Consider the following 21,936-nt stretch of genomic DNA (forward strand, 5'->3'; position numbering starts at 1 on the left):
TTCAGATGTGACACAGATCCACAGTTAAATCTTGGTTTCACGCCATGTTTCTGAGCTTCTGGAGTGCAAGCTCCCCTGTCAGGGAACCCCCCAACTGGAACACAGGAGATTCCTCAGAGGAATGAAGTCAGTAAAGAGTGGAATTTCTGATACAGAGGTGAAGGCCCTTCTCCCTGACCTGGCCCCTTGCAGCTCAGGGGAGCACCTGAATGGAGGGTGCACTAGGGGAGGACGATGCTCCAGAGGTCCTTGGCTTAGCCATTATGCGCCCATCCTCATCTCTGCCTGGCCCTCATGAACAATGTTGCCACTGGATCTGGATCCAGATACAGCAGCAACACTGGAGTTCTTGGCTGGCAGCTCACAGGTGTTTACAGGAAGGGTCACTTCAAGAGGCAGGGGAGTCTCCTCAGGAGGAGGAAACAGGAATACACACAGCTAACACCAGGTGAAAACCCGCTTGTTCCTATTTAAGAGCCTCAGGTACAACAGACTGTTGTACTTAGTCCTTGCAATGACTTTGTCCTTGCAATGACTAATGATAAACAGACTTAGTCCTTGCAATGACTGTGCTACCCAGCTGCTGCCTTGCTGCCCTGAGGCCTTCCTGGTTTGCTGCGCTGCTATGTTCCTACCTGCCTTGACCAGCTTCTATTGGTGGAGCCTGGACATCTCCCATCCTCCCATACCCATACAGTCAACTTCCGACAGGGATTAGAAACATATTGAGATTGGTTGTGATATCCAAACAGATCAGCCTTGTTTATTCTCACCAACTTGCTTGAAATAAACTCAGCTCTGGACCCAGAATTTGAAGTGAGTTTCAGATCTTGATTTATTTCAAGCAAGTTGGTTAGAATAAATCAAGATCGGTCAAGATCGATGTCCCAGATTATCTTGGTTTGTTTCTAAAGTTGGAAGATGAACTCTTCCCATTTTTGTGTGGGCACAGGAGGGGGAAGTGGGTGCTCCCGATGCTCGGAGACATTGCTATAGTGGCTCTCTGTCAGGATAAATAAATGAACAGTTTGGAAGTTATCTTTACACCTCCATTGGCTTAGAATGGCACCATGCGTTGTACCCCTCAGTTCCTATGGCTGAAGGTGTCGTCTCTTTAAGAAACTCTCTGGCCCTAATGGATCATGCACCTCTGCTTGCAGGCTCCTCCTTGTCTCTGCTTCTCTCTCTGAACATCTTTTCCCATGGGAGCCTGATCTTTGGGTCAGAAGCATCTACCCCATACTACAATTCTGACAGCAGCAACGTCAGCCCTTTCCAGGCATTCAAAACTGGGTGGGGGTGGGGGTTGATGAACGTGCACAAGGAACAGGGCTGGTATACTCCAGCGCTACCTACTGTATGTTCTGTATGTGTGTGGAACTCTCCAGATGTTCTCTGGAGAGTGAACATTTCTCTAACACCAGGTGAGCCAACATCTCACCAATACCAGGTGAGGGACCCAGCATTTGGTTTGGAGTGGAATAAAATGTATTAAATAAACAAACAAATAAATAATGAATAAATAATAAATATATACCAATGCCAGAAGCCTCCGAGCCAAGATGGGTGAGCTGGAGTACTTGGTTACTAATGAAAACATAGACATAGTAAGTGTAACAGAAACCTGGTGGAATGGTGAGAATAAATGGGACACGATTATTCCCGGATATAAACTCTATAGAAGGGACAGGGAGGGGAGGGTTGCAAGAGGAGTGGCGCTGCATGTCAAAGAAGGGATAGATTCCAATAAGCTAGAAAATCTGGGTAACATTACGAGGACTGAAAGGAAATGTGTTACTAAGGACATGCCATTGCCCTCTGGATCAAAGCGCTGAGAGTGACCTGGAGTTGGAGAAACAGTTAAGAGAGGCATCACAGAGCAACAGGGCAGTAATAATGGGTGATTTCAACTACCCACACCTAACCTGCATAAATTCAAATTCAGGTAATGACAGAGAGGCCAAATTTCTAGATGTGCTAAATGACTGTGCCTTAGAACAGTTAGTCGTGGAACCAACCAGAGAGATGATGACTTTGGATTTAATCCTGAGTGGTGCCCAGGACTTGGTGTGAGATGTCAGAGTTGCAGAACCATTGGGTAGCAATGACCATAGTGTGATCCAATTCAGCATATATGCAAGTGGAGAATTGTCAAGGAAGTCCAACACAGGTGTGTTGGACTTCAGAAGAGGAAACTTCTCAAAAATAAGGGGACTGGTAAGAAGGAAGTTGAAAGGGAAAGTCAGGAGGGTCAAATCACTCCAGAAAGCATGGAACTTATTTAAAACCACAGTACTAAAAGCACAGTTGGAATGTATACCAAGAAGGAGGAAAGGTACCAACAAATTCAGGAGGATGCCAGCGTGGCTAACAAGTAGAGTCAGGGAAGCTATAAAAGGGAAGAAGACTTCCTTCAGAAAATGGAAGTCCTGCCCAAATGAAGAGAACATGAAGGAACATAAACTCTGGCAAAAGAAATGCAAGGACACAATAAGGGATGCAAAGAGAGAGTCTGAGGAGCATATAGCTAGAAGTGATGGGAGAATAACAGAAACTTATTTAAATATATCAGAGGTAGAAAACTTGCCAGGGACGTGGTTGGACCCTTAGATGATGAAGATGTGAAAGTGATTATTGAGGAGATTGCAGAGAAACTGAATGAGTTCTTTGCATCTGTCTTCACAGTGGAGAATACGACCATATACCCTTTTTCAGGTTTAGCGGCTGAGGAACTGGGCCAATTTGAGGTGACAAGGGAAGATGTTCTAAACTACCTTGAAAACTAAAAATTAACAAATCTCCAGGGCCAGATGGCATCCCCCCACGAGCTCTGAAAGAACTCAAATGTGAAATTGCCGATCTCCTAGCAAAAGTATATAATTTGTCCCTACAATCAGGCTCCGTACCTGAGGACTGGAAAGCAGACAATGTGACTATAATTTTCAAAAAGTGGGGATCCGGGAAATTACAGGCTGGTCAGTTTCACTTCGGTGCCAGGTAAATTAATGGAAAGCATACTTAAGGACAAAATTGTTAAGCATATAGAAGAAAAGGCCTTGTTGAAGGAGAACCAGCATGGCTTCTGCAAGGGTAAGTCTTGCCTCACTAACCTTTTGGAGTTCTTTGAGAGTCTCAATAGGCATGTGGATAAAGGTGATCGGGTTGACAACTATACTAATACTTGGACTTCCAAAAAACTTTTGATAAAGTTCCCCACGAAAGGCTCTTGAATAAACTTAGCAGTCATGGAAAAAGGTGACAGGTTCATGTGTGGATTGGTAACTGGTGGAAGGACAGGAAACAAAGACTAGGAATAAATAGCCAGTTTTCAAAATGGAGTTAGGTAGGAAGTGGGGCCCCCCAGGGATCGGTACTGGGACTAGTGCTTTTTAATTTGTTCATGAACGATCTAGAAGTTGGGGTGACCAGTGAAGTGGCTAAATTTGTAGTTGTCACTAAACTATTTAGGATAGTGCAATCCACAATGGATTGTGAGGAACTCAAAAAAGATCTCTCCAAACAGGGGGAGTACGAGACAAAATGGCATAAGCGGTTCAATGTAAGCAAGTGTAAAGTGATGCACATTGGGGCAAAAACCACCAGCTTCACATATACAGAGATGAGATCTGAGCTGTCAGTGACTGACCAGGAGAGAGATCTTGGGGTCATACTGGACAGCTTATTGAAAGTGTTGTCTCAGCGCACGGCAGCAGTGAAAAAAGCTAATTCCATGCTAGGAATAATTAGGAGGGGGGTTGAAAATAAAAATGCTAATATTATAATGCCCTTATACAAATATATGGTGTGGCCACATCTGGAGTACTGTGTACAGCTTTGGTCACCGTATCTTAAGAAGGATATTGTACAACTGGAAAAGGTGCAGAAGAGGGCAACCAAAATGATCAGGGGCCTGGAGCACCTTCCTTATGAGGTTAGGCTACAGCATCTGGGGCTCTTTACCTTGTATGTGTATGTGGGTGGGAGTGTGTTCTTTGGAGGGCTGATAACAGAGGGCTGTTGAATTCCCAATTGATATATGTAATGATGAGATGTTTAAGAGATGTTAACTGCAAAGTTACTTTTATCCTTTATCTTTTTCTTTAATGTTACTTTTCTATTTCTGCTATCTTGTTGGGAAAATAATATAAAGACATTAAGAAAAGAAAAGAAAAAGAAATGGGGCAACTAAAGGGAGACATGATCGAGGTGTATAAAATTATGCATGGAGTGGAGAGGGTGGACAGAGATAAATGTTTCTCCTGCTCTCTCAGCACTATAACCAGGGGTTACCGCATGAAACCGAAGGTCTGAAATTTAGGACCAACAAGAGGAAGTACTTTTCCCACACAACATATAATTAATCTATGGTATTCTTTGCCATGGGATGTGGTGATGGCCACCAGCTTGGAGGCTTTAAAAGGGGTTTAGACAGATTCATGGAGGACAGGTCTATCAATGGCTACTAGTCCGGTGGCTGTGAGCCATCTCCAGCCTCAGAGGCACAAGGCCTCTCAATACCAGTTGAAGGGGAGCAACAGCAGGAGAGAGGGCATGCACATACCTCTTGCCTGTGGGCTCCCCAGAGGCATCTGGTGGGCCACTGTGTGATGCTGGACTAGATGGGCCTTGTACCTGATTCAGCAAGGCTGTTCTTATGATCTGAACAGATAAAGTAACTCTCTGTTGCACTATTTGAGAAATGAAATGGGTTGATTTCTTAAGCCCTATTCATACCAACCCTCCCATGTGTTCACTACACACCGAGTGTGGGGAGCAGGATCACATCACTGGCTCCACCCCAGCATCAACTTATCTGCCACCCTTAGCCTTGTGCCTTCAGCCAAAAGTCTGAAAGGGGTGCCTACATGCACACAGTTATTTTATTTTACTTCTAAATGTATAGACCAAAAGAACTAAGAAAACACAATGGCCGCATTCACACATAACGTGGAACCTCAGGTCCAATGGACCTGTAGTTCCACCCCTACCCATGCTCTCCTGTCCAGATTTGGATGTAACAGAGAGTGTCCTCTCTGCAGTCAGCGAGACTGCAGAGAGGAGGGGGAACTGGCTGTGTAGGCTTCCTTCTTGACTGAAGGACAGCCCACACAGCCAATCATGCTTAACTCCAGTTCCAGCAGACACAGCCTGTGGTTTGGCATTCGGACATACTGCAGGCTGTGTCCAACCTCAGGTTGCAGTGAAGAAACTCACTACATCCTGAGGATTCAGACTGGAGTTCAAAATTTGAACCCTTGGTTTTGTTGCTGCACCTACCTCCCATTGCCCACATTCACACATATTGCTTGCAGAACCGCTGGCCCCTTCAACTGCAGTTCCGCATGATGTTAATATGGCCAATGTAAAAGCAAGTACAGACTAAAACAGACACTTCACTGAGCAAGCTAAACCATCAAAATCAGCAGTGTCAAAAAAGCAGTAAAAAACAACAACCAACCCTTCCAGTTATAACGGCATTACAGCCCTCTACTATCCAAAGGCTTGGGTAAAAAAAAACCCACAGTCATCAGTCGTAGAAGGCTAGGATTGTAGGGAGAGACTGGCACCCCCAGGGAGAGCATTCCATAATCTGGGAGCAATTACAGAGATGGCCCCGTCTTGCATGAATGGCAAACAACCTTTGGCAGGCATCAGCCCGCAACGTAGGGCCTTCCTTGAAGATGTTGTAGGCTGGGAAGACTGAGTTGGAAGCAGGTGCCCTTCAGTTACTTGCAGGGCCATTCCTTTGTGGGAACAGGGCCTAGGGCAAATGACCCACAGCGGGCCAGGGATGGTCCCCTTTGCTGGCATCAGCATGAGTGGCCAGATGGGACTTTGCCACCCGCCAGCCTTCAGCAGTTGGAGCCAGGGGGCTCTGGGAGTGGGGTGGAGGCAGTGGAGTGGGCATAGTAGTAGTAGTAGTAGCAGCAGCAGCATCTCTTCTTGCTTGTCTTTGCCTCCACTTCCCTCTTGCTTAAGACAAGCCTGGTGCCAGGACAATCCAGACTTTGAGCCTGAAGAGGAGGAAGCAGCTAGAGTAGTGACTGCTGTGGGGCCAGTGCTGCAAATAGATGTGGAATGGGGCCACCCTGAGGCAGATTTGCCTTCCTCTAGGGGACCAGCACCCAAAGCAGAGATGCCAGGAGTGGGAAGCAGTGGTGGTGGTGGCGGCACCAATGGCAAGGAGAGAAGGAGGAGGACAACGATGATGAAGAGCCCTGGCATCTTCACTGTCCTCCTCTTTCTCCTTCTGCTGTCAGCATAGGATGGCACAGAGAGATGGTGCGGGGCTTGGGGCAAGTGCCCCAGTTCCCCCCTGCAAAAGGACAGGCCTGGATACCTGGGATCCAAGTCATTTGGGGTTTAAAGATCATTTCCCGAATTGTGAATCAAGCCCATATGCAAATTGCTAGCCAATGCAGCTCTTTTAGATCTGGAGTGATAGGATCACCCTGCGCAGCACTGGATAGTAACTTGTCCACAGCAGTTTGCACAAGCTGCAGCTCCTATGGGCTCTTCAAGTGCAGCCCCATACACAGCACACTGAAATAATCCAAATGTGATATTACTAAGGCTGGAGGTGTCCGTTCATGCCTCTCCATCATCACATGATCACATCTAATTTGGCTTTCAGCACCATGACTCACTTGTCCCATTAATTTCAGTGGGACTACTGATGAGTAATTTAGTCTGGATGTCAGCCTGTAGCTGGAGTGATTTCTCTTCAAATGCTGGCAAGATTGCAAGTTGTATGGGAACATTTGCTTTGATAATCAGAGCTATCTTGGAGAAGTACAGCTATTTCATTCCCCCTCCCCCACATTCATTTGGTTAATGTGAGTTAAGGAACGATGCTTAAGTTATTAGATGTTAATACTAATGGCAACCTCAAGATTACACTTTAACTGAACCTTGATCATTGCTTTTAGCTGCAATTAATATTCGTATGATATTTTCCATGGTTTATATTTGGAATGTCATTTCACTTTACGTTATTATTTACGGCCACATTTTTTTTACAAGATAGCTCAAACAGATGTGCTCTAATTGGCAGACAAGCAAGCAGGCAGCTGCAATGGCACGGATAAGTCCCAATGTTTTATACTCACAGACCTCTCCTTCCCAAAAGAACAAGTGGTTAGTTCTCCACAAACCATATCTTCCTTAAAGTTTAAGATTGTGCATATGTGGGTGTGGGGAGAAGGGAAAGGGTTCATTAAAAAAACCCTCATTATTCTCTAAAAACAAACAGCCCACAATGTAGGGATGTGTCTGAACTGTGGTTCGAGCACTCTTAGGGAAATGAGAAAAGGAACTTTAAGGAAAGGGAGAACCTGCTTTCCGCCACCCCTTCCAGCTTCCTGCTGGGGTGGGACACCTGCTCTCCTTTCCCGTAAAGTTCCCTTTCTTATTTCCCTAAAAGTGTTTGAACCACATTCAAACCATGGTTCTAGCACATCCCTCCCCGGCAACTGGTATTTATCCACATCTTGTGGATGTCACCACATCTTGTCCACACTACACCGTCATGAGTAACCCCTGTTTCATCCCAAACTATATGGTTATGGGTCTCCCAAGCAGTACCAGCACTTTTCAGTTCTACACTGGCATTACCAGAGACCAAGCATTTGCGCTGAATGGGGTTTATGTCATAATATTACAGCCTGAATGTTGTGTGGCTGCATTCTCCTTCTGAAAGCAAAAGTTTCATGGCTAATCCAAATGTGGGATGCTTTCATAAGGTAATGGTAACATTGCATCTGCACAAGGAATGGTATGTCTTTTCCTAAACGTGTATTTACCATTTACATGTTAAACTTCCTTTGGCAAGGATGTGTTTGCTTTATCTTTTGTACAGCCCAATACACTTTTGGATAATAGAATCATAATCATAATAACATTTACGGATGAAGACCACAAGAGTTGTAGGAAGGGAAGCTTGGATCCAGCAGCATCTGCTGTATCGTTTGCTTTTTACTCTACCTGTGTGGGCTGTTCCCACACACCATGGCATGCACCTCTTCAAAAGCAGGGAATAAACATGAGAAGTGAACTAACCAGCAGCATGTAGATGACTAGTCTTTCCTTGCTGTCTATCTGTCCCATATGTATTTTAGAGTTAATGGAAATGACATGGGCCTGATGGGAAAACACCCTTCAGAGTATTGTTGAGGGTGCCATGTCAAATACACCTCAAATAAATACCTTGGCCATGTCCTTGTGGTTGAGTTGAAGGTCATTTTTCTGCTTTAGTTATAAATATTAAGTATGACATTTTGCTTCCTGACGTTTGCGGCTTACATTCAGTTGTTCAAAAGATGCACTTTCCTTTTAGCTAATGCTAGTAGATTCAGAGAAAGTCTGAAAATTGCACTGTCAGTAGGAAAGTCATTTTCTTAAACAAACAAACAAACAAACAAACAAACAAAATAGTCTAAGGTGGGTCCAGAGCCATGACTGTAAGGTTGGTTTAAGTTTGCTTGAAATAAGAGGGCTTCTTTACAACTCTCTGTCCCTTTCGCAGCTCCTCGCCTTTGTTTCCTGGGTATCTTCCTCCTCTTTCTCCATTTCCTTTTTGACCTTTTATTATTCTAGTTTCTGCCAAACTATTTCAAATTGTATGTGAACTCTAGAAGAGCAATAAAAAAAAAAGATGGCAATAACTAAACATGCACATTTCGAGGATAGTCAGCTTGGATTTTTAAACATTTTGGCACCATGCATAGATTGACTCTGATTATGTGCAGATTTCCTTTCCCCACAAGGAATTATTTTCAAAGGGTATCCCAGACCATGCACAGAGGCCCTTTTTCTTTTCTTTTCTTTTTTCTTTTTTTGAAGGGAGAGCTTCCTGATGAGTCTGGAGTCCGCTAGGGAAATTGGTTCCCATCCTATTCAAGGGTGATGGTAAAACCATGGGTTCTGCATAGACCAAGAGGTGGCTGAGACAAAGGCCCAGTTCAGATGTAATGCACCCCTCCTCCTGCCTTCCCATCGACTTCCAGACGACAGGGAGAGCTGTCTGTCTGCAGTCAGCGAGACTGTCAGTGAGACTGTAGAGAGGTGGGGGATCTGGTTGAGAGGGCTTCCTTCTTGACAGAAGGACAGCCTGCACAGCCAATCGGGCAAGAATGAGGGAGGAGCTTTCTCCTCAACTCCGGTTCTGTGGGGCCCAAATTGTGGTGCCAGCATTCAGATGTAACACTGATACTGCAAAACCAGAGAAAAGGGTGGTGAAACTGACTGAAGGTTCAGAGTGGAGTTTGGCGAGGGAAACCTCGGGTCCCTTTTCGGCCTTAACACTGGTTTGCCAAATTTGGACATGCAGCTTCAGAAACTGGAGTTGAAGGGACCTCTGGTTTCTTATTTCATCTGAATTTGTCCAAAATGACAGGCATCAGGCTGGCTTGTCTGTGTGGCAGCTGATGAGACCAATCTATGTGCCTGCAACAGCAATTTCCATATGCACACTGGCAACAAAAAATGGTGGATTATTCTCCTAGATTTGCACCCTCTATTTCTGGCAATCAGCCAAGAGCACAGGCCTGTAAAAGGTTGGTTGTTTAGCAACTCTAGCATATCTGACCGCAAAGTTTTCTTTGGCACTCCTTTTGGTGGCCCATTAGACTACTTAGTGTGCATTGAACCTTTAGTTGTTTTTCTATGCAAACTGCTTTAAGAACTTTTGTCAAAAAGCGGTATATAAATATTCATAGTAGTAGTAGTAGTAGTAGTAGTAATTTTGTGTCATGTCAGTGTTACAATGAGGCTCCAAACCTGACTCAACGAAGTTCTGCTGTCAGCCAGGCACAGAAGCATCCTGCATCATTTGGTGCTTGGCGTAATGGTATGATGGCATCAAGGAGAAGTAAACCAATGTTGCTTACTAGCTACAACTATCTCTGCTTGCTCTCTTGTCCTCTCTAGAGAATGGGTGCAGCACACAGTCTGCACCAGGATATTATCTTGTTTACACAAAGGTTGGAGTGAAGATATCTTATTCAAAATGCTGCACTACCTTGTTTGTCAAAGTCTCATAGTCTTGTTGCAGTCAATGCCCTTGAAGACACTTTTAAGATCTGGGCACTTTTCCCATTGAGCCTGATAAAATTCATGTGTTTAATTAGCTGTGATAACCACCCACCTAGTCATTTATAGATTTACTCTTCCCCCATTTCTCTCTCTTGGCAGCTGGCTTTGAAGAACTCCCTGCGTTATTTCCCTCCTGACTTGCATAAAGTTCTGGCACCAGAATTTGCCGAGGAACTGAGGTGCTATGGACACATCTATATGTACAGGTTCTTTCCTCAAATTAGCATGAGGTAAGGGCCTTGAGGTATGCTTTACAATATTGCAGTGGGCAGCTAGTTTCATGCTCAGAGTGAAATTTGCTCCTCTTTGTTTAGGAATATAACTAAAGTCTGTTAGGGCCCGTGGTCTGGAGACAGCTATGATGACCAACCTGGACAGCCAGAAGGCCGGTTGTCATCAAATAGGCAGGTTGGGGGAGGCAAAGCAAGGCACACTTTGGACAGGCAGACTAGTAAGTTGATTAACTGGTGAACTAGTAAGCAGTTACAGATATTAGATCTTTACACTAAAGTTGTTGCACAGACTGAGAACCTGGATGAAAACTCAAGGTTTTATAGGGTCCCCAGTGACCTTTGTGTTACTTTAGAATCACCAAGAAGCCTTACTGAAGGAGAATCCGCATGGCTTCTGCAAAGGTAAGTCCTGCCTCATTGACATTTTAGAATTCTAGTGTCAACAGGCATGTGAATAGAGGTGATCCTGCTGATATTGCACATTTGGACTTTTAAAAAGCTGTTGACAAAGTCCTTCACCATAGGCTCTTGAGTAAACTTAGAGGCCACAAAATGCAAGGACAGGGCCCTTTATGGACTGATAACTGGTTAAAAAATAGAAAGCAAAGAGTAGGAATAAAGTGCATTTTCAAAGAGGAGGGAATTAAGTAGTGAGGTCCTCAAAAGATCTGTATTGGGACTGGTGCTTTTCAACCTGTTCATAAATGATCTGGAGTTAGGGACAAGTAGTGAAGTTATCAAGTCTGGAGATGATACCAAGCTATTTATTTGGTGATAAACTATTTGGTGATGAAAACCAAAATTGATTGCGAAAAGCTCCAAAACGACCTCTCCAGACTGGGTGAATGGGCAACAAAATGGCTAACATGGTTCAGAGTAAATAAGTACTAAGTGATGCACAATAGGACAAAAATTCCCTAGCTTCACATATACACTTATGGTCACTGAGCTGTTGGTGTCTAAGCACAAAAGAGATCTTGGGGCCATGATGGATGAAAACAATGAAAACATCAACCTAACGTGCAAAGGCTATGAAAATGGCAACTTCCATGTTTGGAATAATTAAGAAAGGGATTGAAAACAAAACTGCTAAAATTATAATGCCCTTATACGAATCTGTAACATAGTCACATTTTGAATGCTTCATAAGGTTTTGGATATTGTAGAGGTGCAGAAGAGGCCAACCAAAATGATCAGGGGACTGGAGCACCTTCCCCATGAAAAAAAGGCTTCAGCATTTGGGGCTTTTTAGTTTAGAAAAAAGTAATGTAAAGGGAGATATGACTGAGGCCTATAAAATTATGCATGGTGTGTGAGGATGGACAGACAATGGGGCTATTCACATGACTATGCCCATGGGTGGAGGGGAAGGCAGGGTTCAACCTACCTTCTCCCAGATGATTGTGTGCAGCCCCTGCAGTGTGCAAGCCACACACCCACATGACAGAGGCCGGGACTCATTATCTCAGCCTCCGAGTATCCCACAGTGCACCATGTGCTGAGCACAGTGCACTGGGGGATACACCAGGAGAGCTGGTCTTGTGGTAACAAGCATGACTTGTCCCCATAGATAAGCAGGGTCCACCCTAGTTACATATGAATGGGAAACTGGAAGTGTGAGCACTGTAAGGTATTCCCCTTAGGGGATGGAGCTGCTCTGGGAAGAGCAGAAGGTTCCAAGTTCCCTCCCTGGCTTTTCCAAGATAGGGCTGAGAGACATTTCTGCCTGCAACCGTGGAGAAGCCGCTGCCAGTCTGTGAAGACAATACTGAGCTAGAGAGACCAATGGTCTGACTCAGTCTATGGCAGCTTCCTATGTTCCTATATTCCCAGGGGACAGGCACTCTAGGCCCCGTCTCTGTGTGAGTGTGAGCTGCAAGACACACGACCCTGGGCGCTGGGTTAAGGGTGCATTTGTGCACCTTTAACCTTGGCTAATAGCTGGGCTTTGGCGCTGGGTTTGGCACCGCAGCACCACTGGGATCCGCACAGATCCCAGTAGTTTTCATGGACAACCAAGCCCAGGCTTGGCTGCCTAAGCCTGGTCTTGGCTGCTCATGAGAATGGCCTCAATATCCCCCTCCCTGCTCACAGTGTTAGAACCAGGGGTCAAAGCCGGAGATTTAGGATGGGCAAAAGGAAGCAATTCTTTGCACAGGGCATAATCTATAGGATTTGCTGCTACAAAATGTGGTGGTGGTGGTCTAGATGGCTTTAAAAGGAGCTTAGACAGATGCTATCTTCAGCTTCAAAAACAGGGTACCTCTAAATAGCAGCTGCAGAGGAGCAGCAGCAGGAGAGATCGAGAGCCTTCATCGCCTGCTTGTGGGCTTTCTAGGGGCATCAGGTTGCACACTCTGGAAACAGGATGCTAGACTAGATATACCTTGGTCTGATCCAAAAGGGCTATTCTTATTGTTACCAAAACTGCCCTGGAGTGATTGGCTAGATGTTCCAGCTATGCTTTTCGGCTAAAGTGGGGAAAGTAGCTTGGATTTGGGGAGCAGTTCTGACACAGTATCAATTTAGCAGTCTTTTTGCATTGGAAAGTGGAGGAGATGTAGGTACAGTTTCAAAGTTTTATTGAGGGTAAAAATGGAGAAAATACAGAAGGCAAGAAGAGAGTTGGGTTAGGCAATTCAATAATTTGGCTAAGGTCCTTAATGAGAGTCTTGGTTAGAGGATTGTAATAATTTGGTTAAAATCCTGAATAAGAGCCTGCTTAGAGGCTTGCAGTCCTGGAGAGTGGGGATGGAAGTGCCTGGAGAGCGGAGAAGGACTCAAGGAGAAGCAGAAGAAGGGATTCAGGAGGGACAAGATATTATTATTACTGCTCCTTCCTAGTCGTGTTGGTTGTGCGAAAGCCAGACAAGGAAGCCTCCTTTGGGTTAAAGTATGGGATGAAGCGGGGATGAAGAGTGAGGGGCAGCCACCGCAGCTCACATATGTGTCAATCTGTAGGCTCGTGGAATTCAACCAGAATCCCAACCAAGCAGAGGCGTATCTAGGGAAAAGAGCGCCTAGGGCAAACACTAAAATTGCGCCCTCTGTCCAAACATCTGACACCCATCTTTCAGATAACTTCACCATAATATCAGCTGAAAAATGCAAGTCAGGCTAGTTTATCTTTTAATATTTCAAAAAATTATTTAGCAGTGGACGTAGCCAGGCCAAAAAATGCTGGAAAACTACAAATTTCAGTATGCTGGGGCTCATGAAATACCCATATACTATGTGGAGGTGTACTTGGAAAACTAAACAGAAGTGCCTGTCTAATTCTCTACTATGCATTGTAGCATCATTATTACATAAGTTTTAAAAATCAATGGAGAATTTGACTTTTCCCAGATACTCTGAAAATAATTAAAGGATATGCAGAGTAAACTGTGTCACTGCTTGGAATATATTCTAGTCTTTCAGAAAGACAGTTGAAATGAGAGAAAGAGAGCAAGAAACTCCCAGTGGGCCTTAATACTAAGGATTTCACGCTGATTCAAAGACAAACTCACCATTAATAGCCATATTATTAAGACATCATATTTAACTCACTTATCACAAGAAGCAAAGTAAGAGCAAATGAATACTATCCTAGCTCATAAACTTCAGCTCAGTATTCACAAGCCCTGATTCTCTGTAAATAGTGCCAATCTGAATATGTGTACAGTGTCTTATATTATTATTTTTTTAAAAATTACCTGTAGCCCCTTTGGGGGGCTTCCTAAATGCTGTGTGTGTATGGGGGGTGTCTGCAAAGGTTCCCCCTCTGCTCACTGGCCTCTGGGGCCTCACAGGGACCATTTGAGCATGTGTGGTGGCCATTTTAAAAAATTATATATATATTTTAAAAATGGCTGCTGAAAACAAAATGGCCACCGTGCATGTTCAGAGGTCTCTGCAAGGCCTGGTATGTCCTAGGGCCTCACAGAGGCCATTTGAGCATGCACGGTGTCCAAAATGGCACCCCCTTCAAGTTGCGCCCGGGGCACATGCCCTGCCTGCCCTACCCTAGATGCTCCCCTGCAACCAAGACCAAACAGAATCTGAGGCCATGGTGGCCTGGCTAGGGTACTTATACCCAAAAACCTGCCCTAAGGCAACTATTGACTCAATCAGGCGGCTTCTCCCTCCCTGGAGGGCAAGGAGTTCCATGCAAAACAACAAGGCCCATTGCTAGATGGACTTAGTCATTTTAGGTGGGTCCTTCTGGACAAAAGGCAAGAGACAGCGATGCAAATGTGGCTGTGTGGGGATAATGAGGCGATGTTTGCTTACAATCTCAAGACAGTGATGTTTCCAGGTGCAAAGATACATGTCTTTTATTTGTTTATGAGCTCCTCCCTTATCTTTGCTAGCCAATCCATCAATTTCAATGGGGTGAGAAATGGCTGTTTCAGTGCTCCTTCTGAGGAGCATTCCAAAGGTTATCTTCCTCCCTTAGCAATTGGCTTTTGATGGGGGTCTATTCTGCTGGCTTTCTTCTTTAGGGAGGGGTGGCCATGTCCTGTTTCGGTTTGTTGACACCCGAACCTGGAGGCACACTGCCAGACTCAGCCTGTGCTTAATGACCAGCTTGTGCCAACCCAAGAGTTGAAAAGTTCAGGGGGACTACGACTCCATAGACCCCTACTGTTAACAGTTGCTTGCCACTTCTGGATAACAGCCATGGTGGTGGTGCTGCTGCTACAACTACAACAAATACTTATATACTGCTTATCAACAGAAGTTCTCAAGGAGTTTACGTAGATAAATAAATAAATAAGTAATAAGACGGCTCACTCTCCCAAAAGGACTCACACGCTAAAAAGAAACACATGGTAAACCAGCAACAGCCACTGGTGGGATCCTGTGCTGGGAGTGAAGTGGGCCAGTTGCTTTCCCCATGCTAAATAGAAGAGAATTGCCACTTTTAAAAGTTGCTCAGTTAGCAGGGGTTGCCCAAATTATTGGTTTGAGATCTGTTTGACACCTTACAAAATCCTAATACAGTTTATCAGAAAATGAATTTATACAATCTCTGAAAATATATAACTCTTTATTCTACTCTACTAGAATATATAGCACTCTGTTTTGAGGTATACCCACAGATCTGAAATGCTGCTGCCACTACAGAAATTCTTTTTATTTGGAGTCATGTACTTCTGCCATTCCATAGATTCCCACTGGCATTAGTGAGAGAGTACTCCCATGCCTGCAAATGGAAATACTTGGCAGTTGTCCTATCAACTTATGTCCTTTTTCTATTGCTCTGTAGAATCGCTTAACAGTTTTAGAAGCTGTTTACAATGGAAATATATACATTTTATATTCTCATATATGGCCCATGGATATTTTGTTGTGTGCTAATGTACAAAATACCAACTTTTAATTTTTTAAATTTAAAAGATGTATATGCCACCATTCTTCATAAATGAATCCATGGTGGCTTACAACAAAATCAATTAAGAACCAGAGAAAAACAAGTCTCTAAAATAAGAGAAGTGCAGTGTAAGACAGTCATTAAAACAGGGTAATCACAAAGTTAGGGGAAGGCCTGCTGAAATAAAAGAGTCTTCAACTTTCATTTACAATTAAACAGGGAAAGCCTAAGATCAATGGGCAGGGTTGAGATGTAAAGGTTGAGACCACATGAGACAACAGGGTATTTAAGAGAACGCCTTTTTCATTATGAACTCCGCTACCTATTAAGATTTTCAGGGGAGGTTCATCTGAGAGTGCCGCTGACTCCTCTGGTGATGACTCAAAGGTGAGCCTTCTCTGTAGTTGCCCCAGGGCTGTGGAATGCACTTCCTGCTGGGATTAGAGATGCTTCATCCCTACTGGCTTTTAAGAAACAACTAAAGAGTAAGACACATCTCTTCAGCCAAGCTTTTTAGCTATCTGGTAGTTTTTATGGATAATTTGATCTGTTTATATGTTTTAATTGTTACATTTTCTTGCTTTGTTTTATTGCTGTGAACTGCCAAGAGAATTCGGTAGTGGGTGGTGGTATACAAATATGTTAGTTAAACTAAACTAAACTAAACTAAACTAAACTAAACTAAACTAAAATAAAATAAAATAAAAATAAACTAAAAATAAACTAAAACCAAACTAAACATGAGGTGTAAACATTAACTTCAGGCTGGGAGCTGTTCAAGTCCTTGCAGCTAGGCTTTGTGCTCACAACAAATGAATGTGTGAAGAATCTTGTATTGTGAACAAGAAATTCACTAACTTACACTAGCAAATAACTGCTGAATTCAATGGGACCAAAAGGGCCTTTTAAAGACTCTGGGATGCCTGGAGACAGAATCTTGATTTGAGCAACCACTTTCTTCCCTCTAGATGACATACTATGCAATGTTATACACATGGTAGAACATAACATTTTTCCAGTCGCACAAGAGTGTTGTGCAAGGCAAAAATTTCACAAACAAAATTGTGCACAGTGCAGCTGTTACATATAATAGCTACACTGTTACACAACTCATTTTTGCATTTGTGTAATAGCACTCTTACACAACTGCATAAATGTTACCTACCACTCCTGTGTCAATGTAATAACCAAAACTACTGAATTAACTCTTGATCTTGGGTAGGGATGTCCATGAATTGCGACTTGAAGTGCAATTCAGCACATACTCGGCACCTTTCAAAAGGAGGAGAGCAGGTGCATCCATCATTGTACCAGCCAGCATTGCTTGCCGATGATAAACTATAACCCCAGGATTAGGGATGTGCATGAATCATGACTCAAAGCGTGATTTGCACCACATCCCTGGCACCTTTAAAACAGAGGAGAGCAGGTGCATACCTGCTCCTCTGCCACTCACCGCTATTTCCTGTATTGGCAGCACTCCCCCAGCTATCATCACACGCCAACACACTCTTCCCACCTGCCCTCACAACAGGGCAGATGCCAGCACACACATGGCCTCTGTACATGCACGGAGGCTATGTGCATACCGACAGAAGGTGAGGGCACTGGGAAGAGCGCACCAACGTACAGTGATATCTGGGGGAGCACCGCCAATACAGAAAGTGGCAGTGAATGGCAGAGGCAGAGGAACAGGTATGCACCTGATCTCCTCTCTTTTAAAGGTGCCAGGGATGTGCTGCAAATCATGCTTCAAATCGTGATTCAGGTACATCCCTAATCCTGGGGTTATAATTTAACTTATGAGTTTTACTGCCTTGAATGAAAAGGATCAATCTAATCATGTCAAGCACTGAACCATGCTTTGGATGGGGGCTCTTCCATGTGTGAGAACCATGGCAATTGCCGTCTTCCCCCCACCCCACCCCCCAAATGCCAAGGGACAGACCACACAAGTGTAATTGGCAATTTATTATGGTTGGACTTAATCGGGACTAAGGGTGGGAAGACACTTCTTCTATCCAAAGAAGTCAGGATCACACCTGTGCTGTTCAATATAGGTGTGATCCTGACTTCTTTTGGAGAGAAGAATGACATAGACCCCTGCTAACTGAGCAAAGAGGCACTTTTCAAGGTGGTGAGTCTCTCATATTTAGCAGGGGGAGAGCAACTGGCTCTGTCCAACCCCAGCACAGCACCCCTTCAGTGGCTGTTGTTGGTATCTGCCTTATGTTTCTTTTTAGATTGTGAGCCTTCAACTTTAGTTGAAGAACGGTATATAATTTGTCGTCATCATCGTCGGTGTAGTGCACTATGTCAGAAATAGTAAAAATATTGATGGCTGGTCTTTGTCTATGATATGAGCCGAAGAGCTTGAGACTCTTTGGGTCCTGCTTCATGGAAACAGGCGTACAGCAACACAGAGACAGACAGGCAGAGTTTCGAGGCAGTAGCCTTCATGCATAGGTGCAAAGGCCAGAAGGATCAGAAGGTTTATATAAGTGAGTGACATCATCCTTGGATGAATAGAAAGGTAGAACATACAGTAAATAATACATTTTCAAATTGATACATGTACTGTATAGATTGGGAAGGGGGCATGACAGTAAGTGTTATTACTAATTATAGGCCTTATAGGGTCTGTCCTAGTTCAGCAAAGTTAGAGGATCCCCATGCCTAAGATTTTATTTATTTATTTATTACATTTATATCCCGCTCTACCTCCAAGCAGCCCAGAGCGGTGTACTACATACTTGAGTTTCTCCTCACAACAATCCTGTGAAGTAGGTTAGGCTGAGAGAGAAGTGATTGACCCAGAGTCACCCAGCTAGTATCATGGCTGAATGGGGATTTGAACTCGGGTCTCCCCGGTCCTAGTCCAGCACTCTAACCACTACACCACGCTGGCTCTCAGTATGATAACAGTAAGATAACAGTATCTTACTTGTTATCTCAGTAAGATAACAGTATTTGTTGCAAGGAACCGCCCATCCTTTTCCTATACCCCAGATGGATGTATGGGGGCGATTTTCATCAGGACCCCAGCAGGTGGGCAAAGGGTTAAACATCCCTCCCCTCACTATGGTTCCAATCCAGGTTGGTCTCCGGGTCATCTTGGTTGGTCTCCAGACCAGGTAGGTCTCCAGGTCATCTCGGAGAGACCACATTACTCCCTTGTTGATGGAGCTACACTGGCTGCCAATAGGTTTTTGGGCAAAATATAAAGTGCTAGTTATAAAGTGCTAGTTATAAAGCCCTAAATGGCTTAGGCCCTGGGTATCTAAGCGAACGTCTTCTTCGTTATGTGCCCCACCGCCCATTGAGGTCACTTGAGGAGGTCCATCTCCAGTTACCGCCAACTCGTTTGGTGGCTACACAGAGACAGGCTTTCTCGATTGCTGCCCCAAGATTGTGGAATGTGCTCCCTGCTGAGAAACGATCCTCCCCGTCTCTAACTATTTTTAAAAAACATTTGAAGACCCATCTCTTCACCCAAACCTTTTGCAGCTTTTTTAATTCATAGGTTTTAATTTCATGCTGTTTTTAAATTGTTAAACAGTTTTAACCTTTTATATTTGTTTTAATTGTTTTTATGTCACTGTTAACCACCCAGAGACAAAAGTTTGGGTGGTATATGAGTTAAATAAATAAATAAATAAATAAATAAATCCTGATTAGAGAACCTGCAGCTGCTATTTAGAAAAGAAAGGGATAGAAGACAATGTTATTTAGAAAGGCAAGGATTAAAGTGAGAGTGCATCCCTAGAAAAGATGAACAGACCATGGAGATAGGAAATGATCTAGACAATGCTATTTCCATAAATGCCTCCTGTTATGGGACAGCTGTGCTATGGTTGCTCTACACTTGGGAGATTGCACAGCTCTTCCATCTTCTTCTTCTTCTTCATCATCAGCATCATCTTAATTTATTTTTAAAAGTCAGATTTAGTGAGCTCTGAAAAGCAAAGAAGGAAAATGAAGACAATACAAGAGGATGATTTGCTTACAATGTCATGTAGATGCCCCATAAAAAGTGAGCAGACAGATAGGGGTGTGCACAAAACCGGAAAACCTGGTTTGGACTCGAACCGAACTGGGTCGGGTCAGGTCCAGTTTTGTGCACACTAGAGCTGGGCCCGGTCTGGCTCGAGTCCGAACCGGTTTGGGCCCAGCTCAGGGGGAGGACGGATTGTTTTAAACGGCAAAATTACTGCCACCTCCAAAATGGCCACCGCCAGTGGAGAGAGGCCAAAAAATGGGCTGAAAATGGGCCCAAATAGCCCACTTGAGACTTGGGGGAGGCTAGCAGGGGAGGGGGAGCCAATGGAACTCCCTTGTGGCTGCACCAGCATCCCCTGAGGCCCCGCAATGGCAGGAACTCTCTTTTTGCCTCCCTTATTGTCACCTGGCATTTCTTTTGCCAGGACTAGATGGGCCTTGGGCCTGATCCAGCAGAGCTGTTCTTATGTTCTTAAGTCTGCCATTTAAAAAAACAACCAAAAATGGCCCCGGCCTGGCCCCGGGGGTGGGGTGGGTTGGCTTAACCTTGAGCCGGCTCGCACATCCTTACAGAGAGCAGCAATTCCACATTAAATCCACAGTGCAGAAAAATCCTCAGAACTGTATTTTGGAAACAGCCTAGTTTTGTTGAATCACCATGGACTATTATGCAGAAACACATTGCCTTTAGTTATGTCAACCCTTTTCAGTTGTGTCATCCTGCTATTTAATTAATATGTCAATATGATATTGCTCCAGACTGCCACACCACACACCCCAGTAGTAGGTGGTCCTGTGAAGAATGGGGTGTTGCGGGGGGGAGGGGGGGGCTTCCTTTGACCAGAGTATTCAGTTAAGCAGAATTAGATAGCTCCATCTGCTGACTATAACGGGAATGGCAACGTTCTGTTCCATAAATTTGTATCGTTTTACTGGCTGGGGGTCAGAATAGCAAGGGCATAGCTACAACTGAACAAGGGAGGATGAGGAATATCTCTGGACTCCTGAGGGAGGGGACCCACTGGCTCTTTGCTCTCCCCTTCGTACCTCTCTGAAGAAGAACAAGTTGGGAATGGGGGAGCAGAGGTTACTTTCATTTTTGCCCCAGGCCCACCAACCTTGCTCCTCCCCTGTATAGACTGCCAGTGTACGGTGTAAATTAGGTAAAATAAGTGGCTTTGATGGTTGCCACACATTGTATTCCAGAAACTAGATACAAGGGGTGGGGGAAAACTGGGTAAGCATTTCATCGTGAAGAGCTGTTTCAAAGTGTGTGGTGGGGACGAATCCACCACAAGGCAACAGTGTTCCCTTAGTGTTCCATTACTGCACATCTCTTCAAATGACTGCTCTGTATCAACTTGGATCCCTGCATTTGTAATGCAAACTCCATCCATGTTCCAAATGTACATGCCAGTTTAGAAGCTACCTCTGGCCAAGGGCACAAAGCTAAGATTTTGCAAAGTGATGCAACTATATAGCTACATTTAGGTTTTCTTTATTCAGATCCTGCATAACTAAATTAAAGCAAAATGTTCAGAATTAACATCTTTTCCTCATTTGTCATAAGATCGTAAAGAAAGGCATAGAACAGGAGATTACAGGAACTATGTGGGGTTGGGAGTGGGGGAAAGGTTATTCAGCATTGCATTTCAACTGTTGGATTCCCCACCACCACCCCCGCCACAGCATGATCAGATACCAACTACTATTTGTCTATTTGTTTCCCGATGTTTATCACAATTCCTCAGAATAGCAACAAAATGAAAATTGTTCCATTCTTGCAGTTATGAAATGTGGATCATAAGGGGCTGAACATGTGAATGTGGATCATAAGAGGCAGAACTCCATGCTGGGAGTGGGCGGGGCGGGACAGAGTGCAGAAGCAGCAGGCCGGGAAAGTGTTAGACACTCCCCCTGTTCTGTTCCTCTGCTCCAAATTGTTCTCTCCCTGTAGCAGCTTTCCCAGACCTATTGATTGATTGATTGATTTGATTTGATTTGATTTGATTTGTATCCCTTCCAAAATGGCTCAGGGTGGTTTACAATTAAAACACACCACTAAAACAATAAAGAGCTAAAACAAATTAAAAAACAATATAACAATTAACAATTTAAAAACATTTTAAAACAACAATTAAACAATTACAATGATTTAAAACCCCAAAATTGAGTTTTGAATTTTAAAATAAACCAAAAATTAAACCCCCCACAATTTAGGAAGCTGAGAAAGCTTGGGTGAAAAGAAGGGTTTTC

At 44.0% G+C, this 21,936-nt stretch overlaps 1 protein-coding gene across 5 annotated transcripts in view; it reads left to right on the top strand.

Moving 5' to 3' along the window:
• Positions 1-21,936, top strand: part of UROC1 (urocanate hydratase 1) — a 170,934-nt gene that overhangs the window by 4,706 nt on the left and 144,292 nt on the right. For all 5 annotated transcript variants that reach the window (XR_008316089.1, XR_008316088.1, XM_053295784.1 and 2 more), the window contains exon 2: positions 10,192-10,322. Coding sequence is in view for 3 of the 5 variants with exons in the window: in XM_053295784.1 (XP_053151759.1) it covers positions 10,192-10,322 (131 nt within the window). In the remaining 2 variants the exon portion in view is untranslated. The remainder of the gene's footprint in view (positions 1-10,191; positions 10,323-21,936) is intronic.

This window comes from Hemicordylus capensis, chromosome 2, assembly GCF_027244095.1.
Source record: "Hemicordylus capensis ecotype Gifberg chromosome 2, rHemCap1.1.pri, whole genome shotgun sequence".
NCBI classification, from domain to species: domain Eukaryota; kingdom Metazoa; phylum Chordata; class Lepidosauria; order Squamata; family Cordylidae; genus Hemicordylus; species Hemicordylus capensis.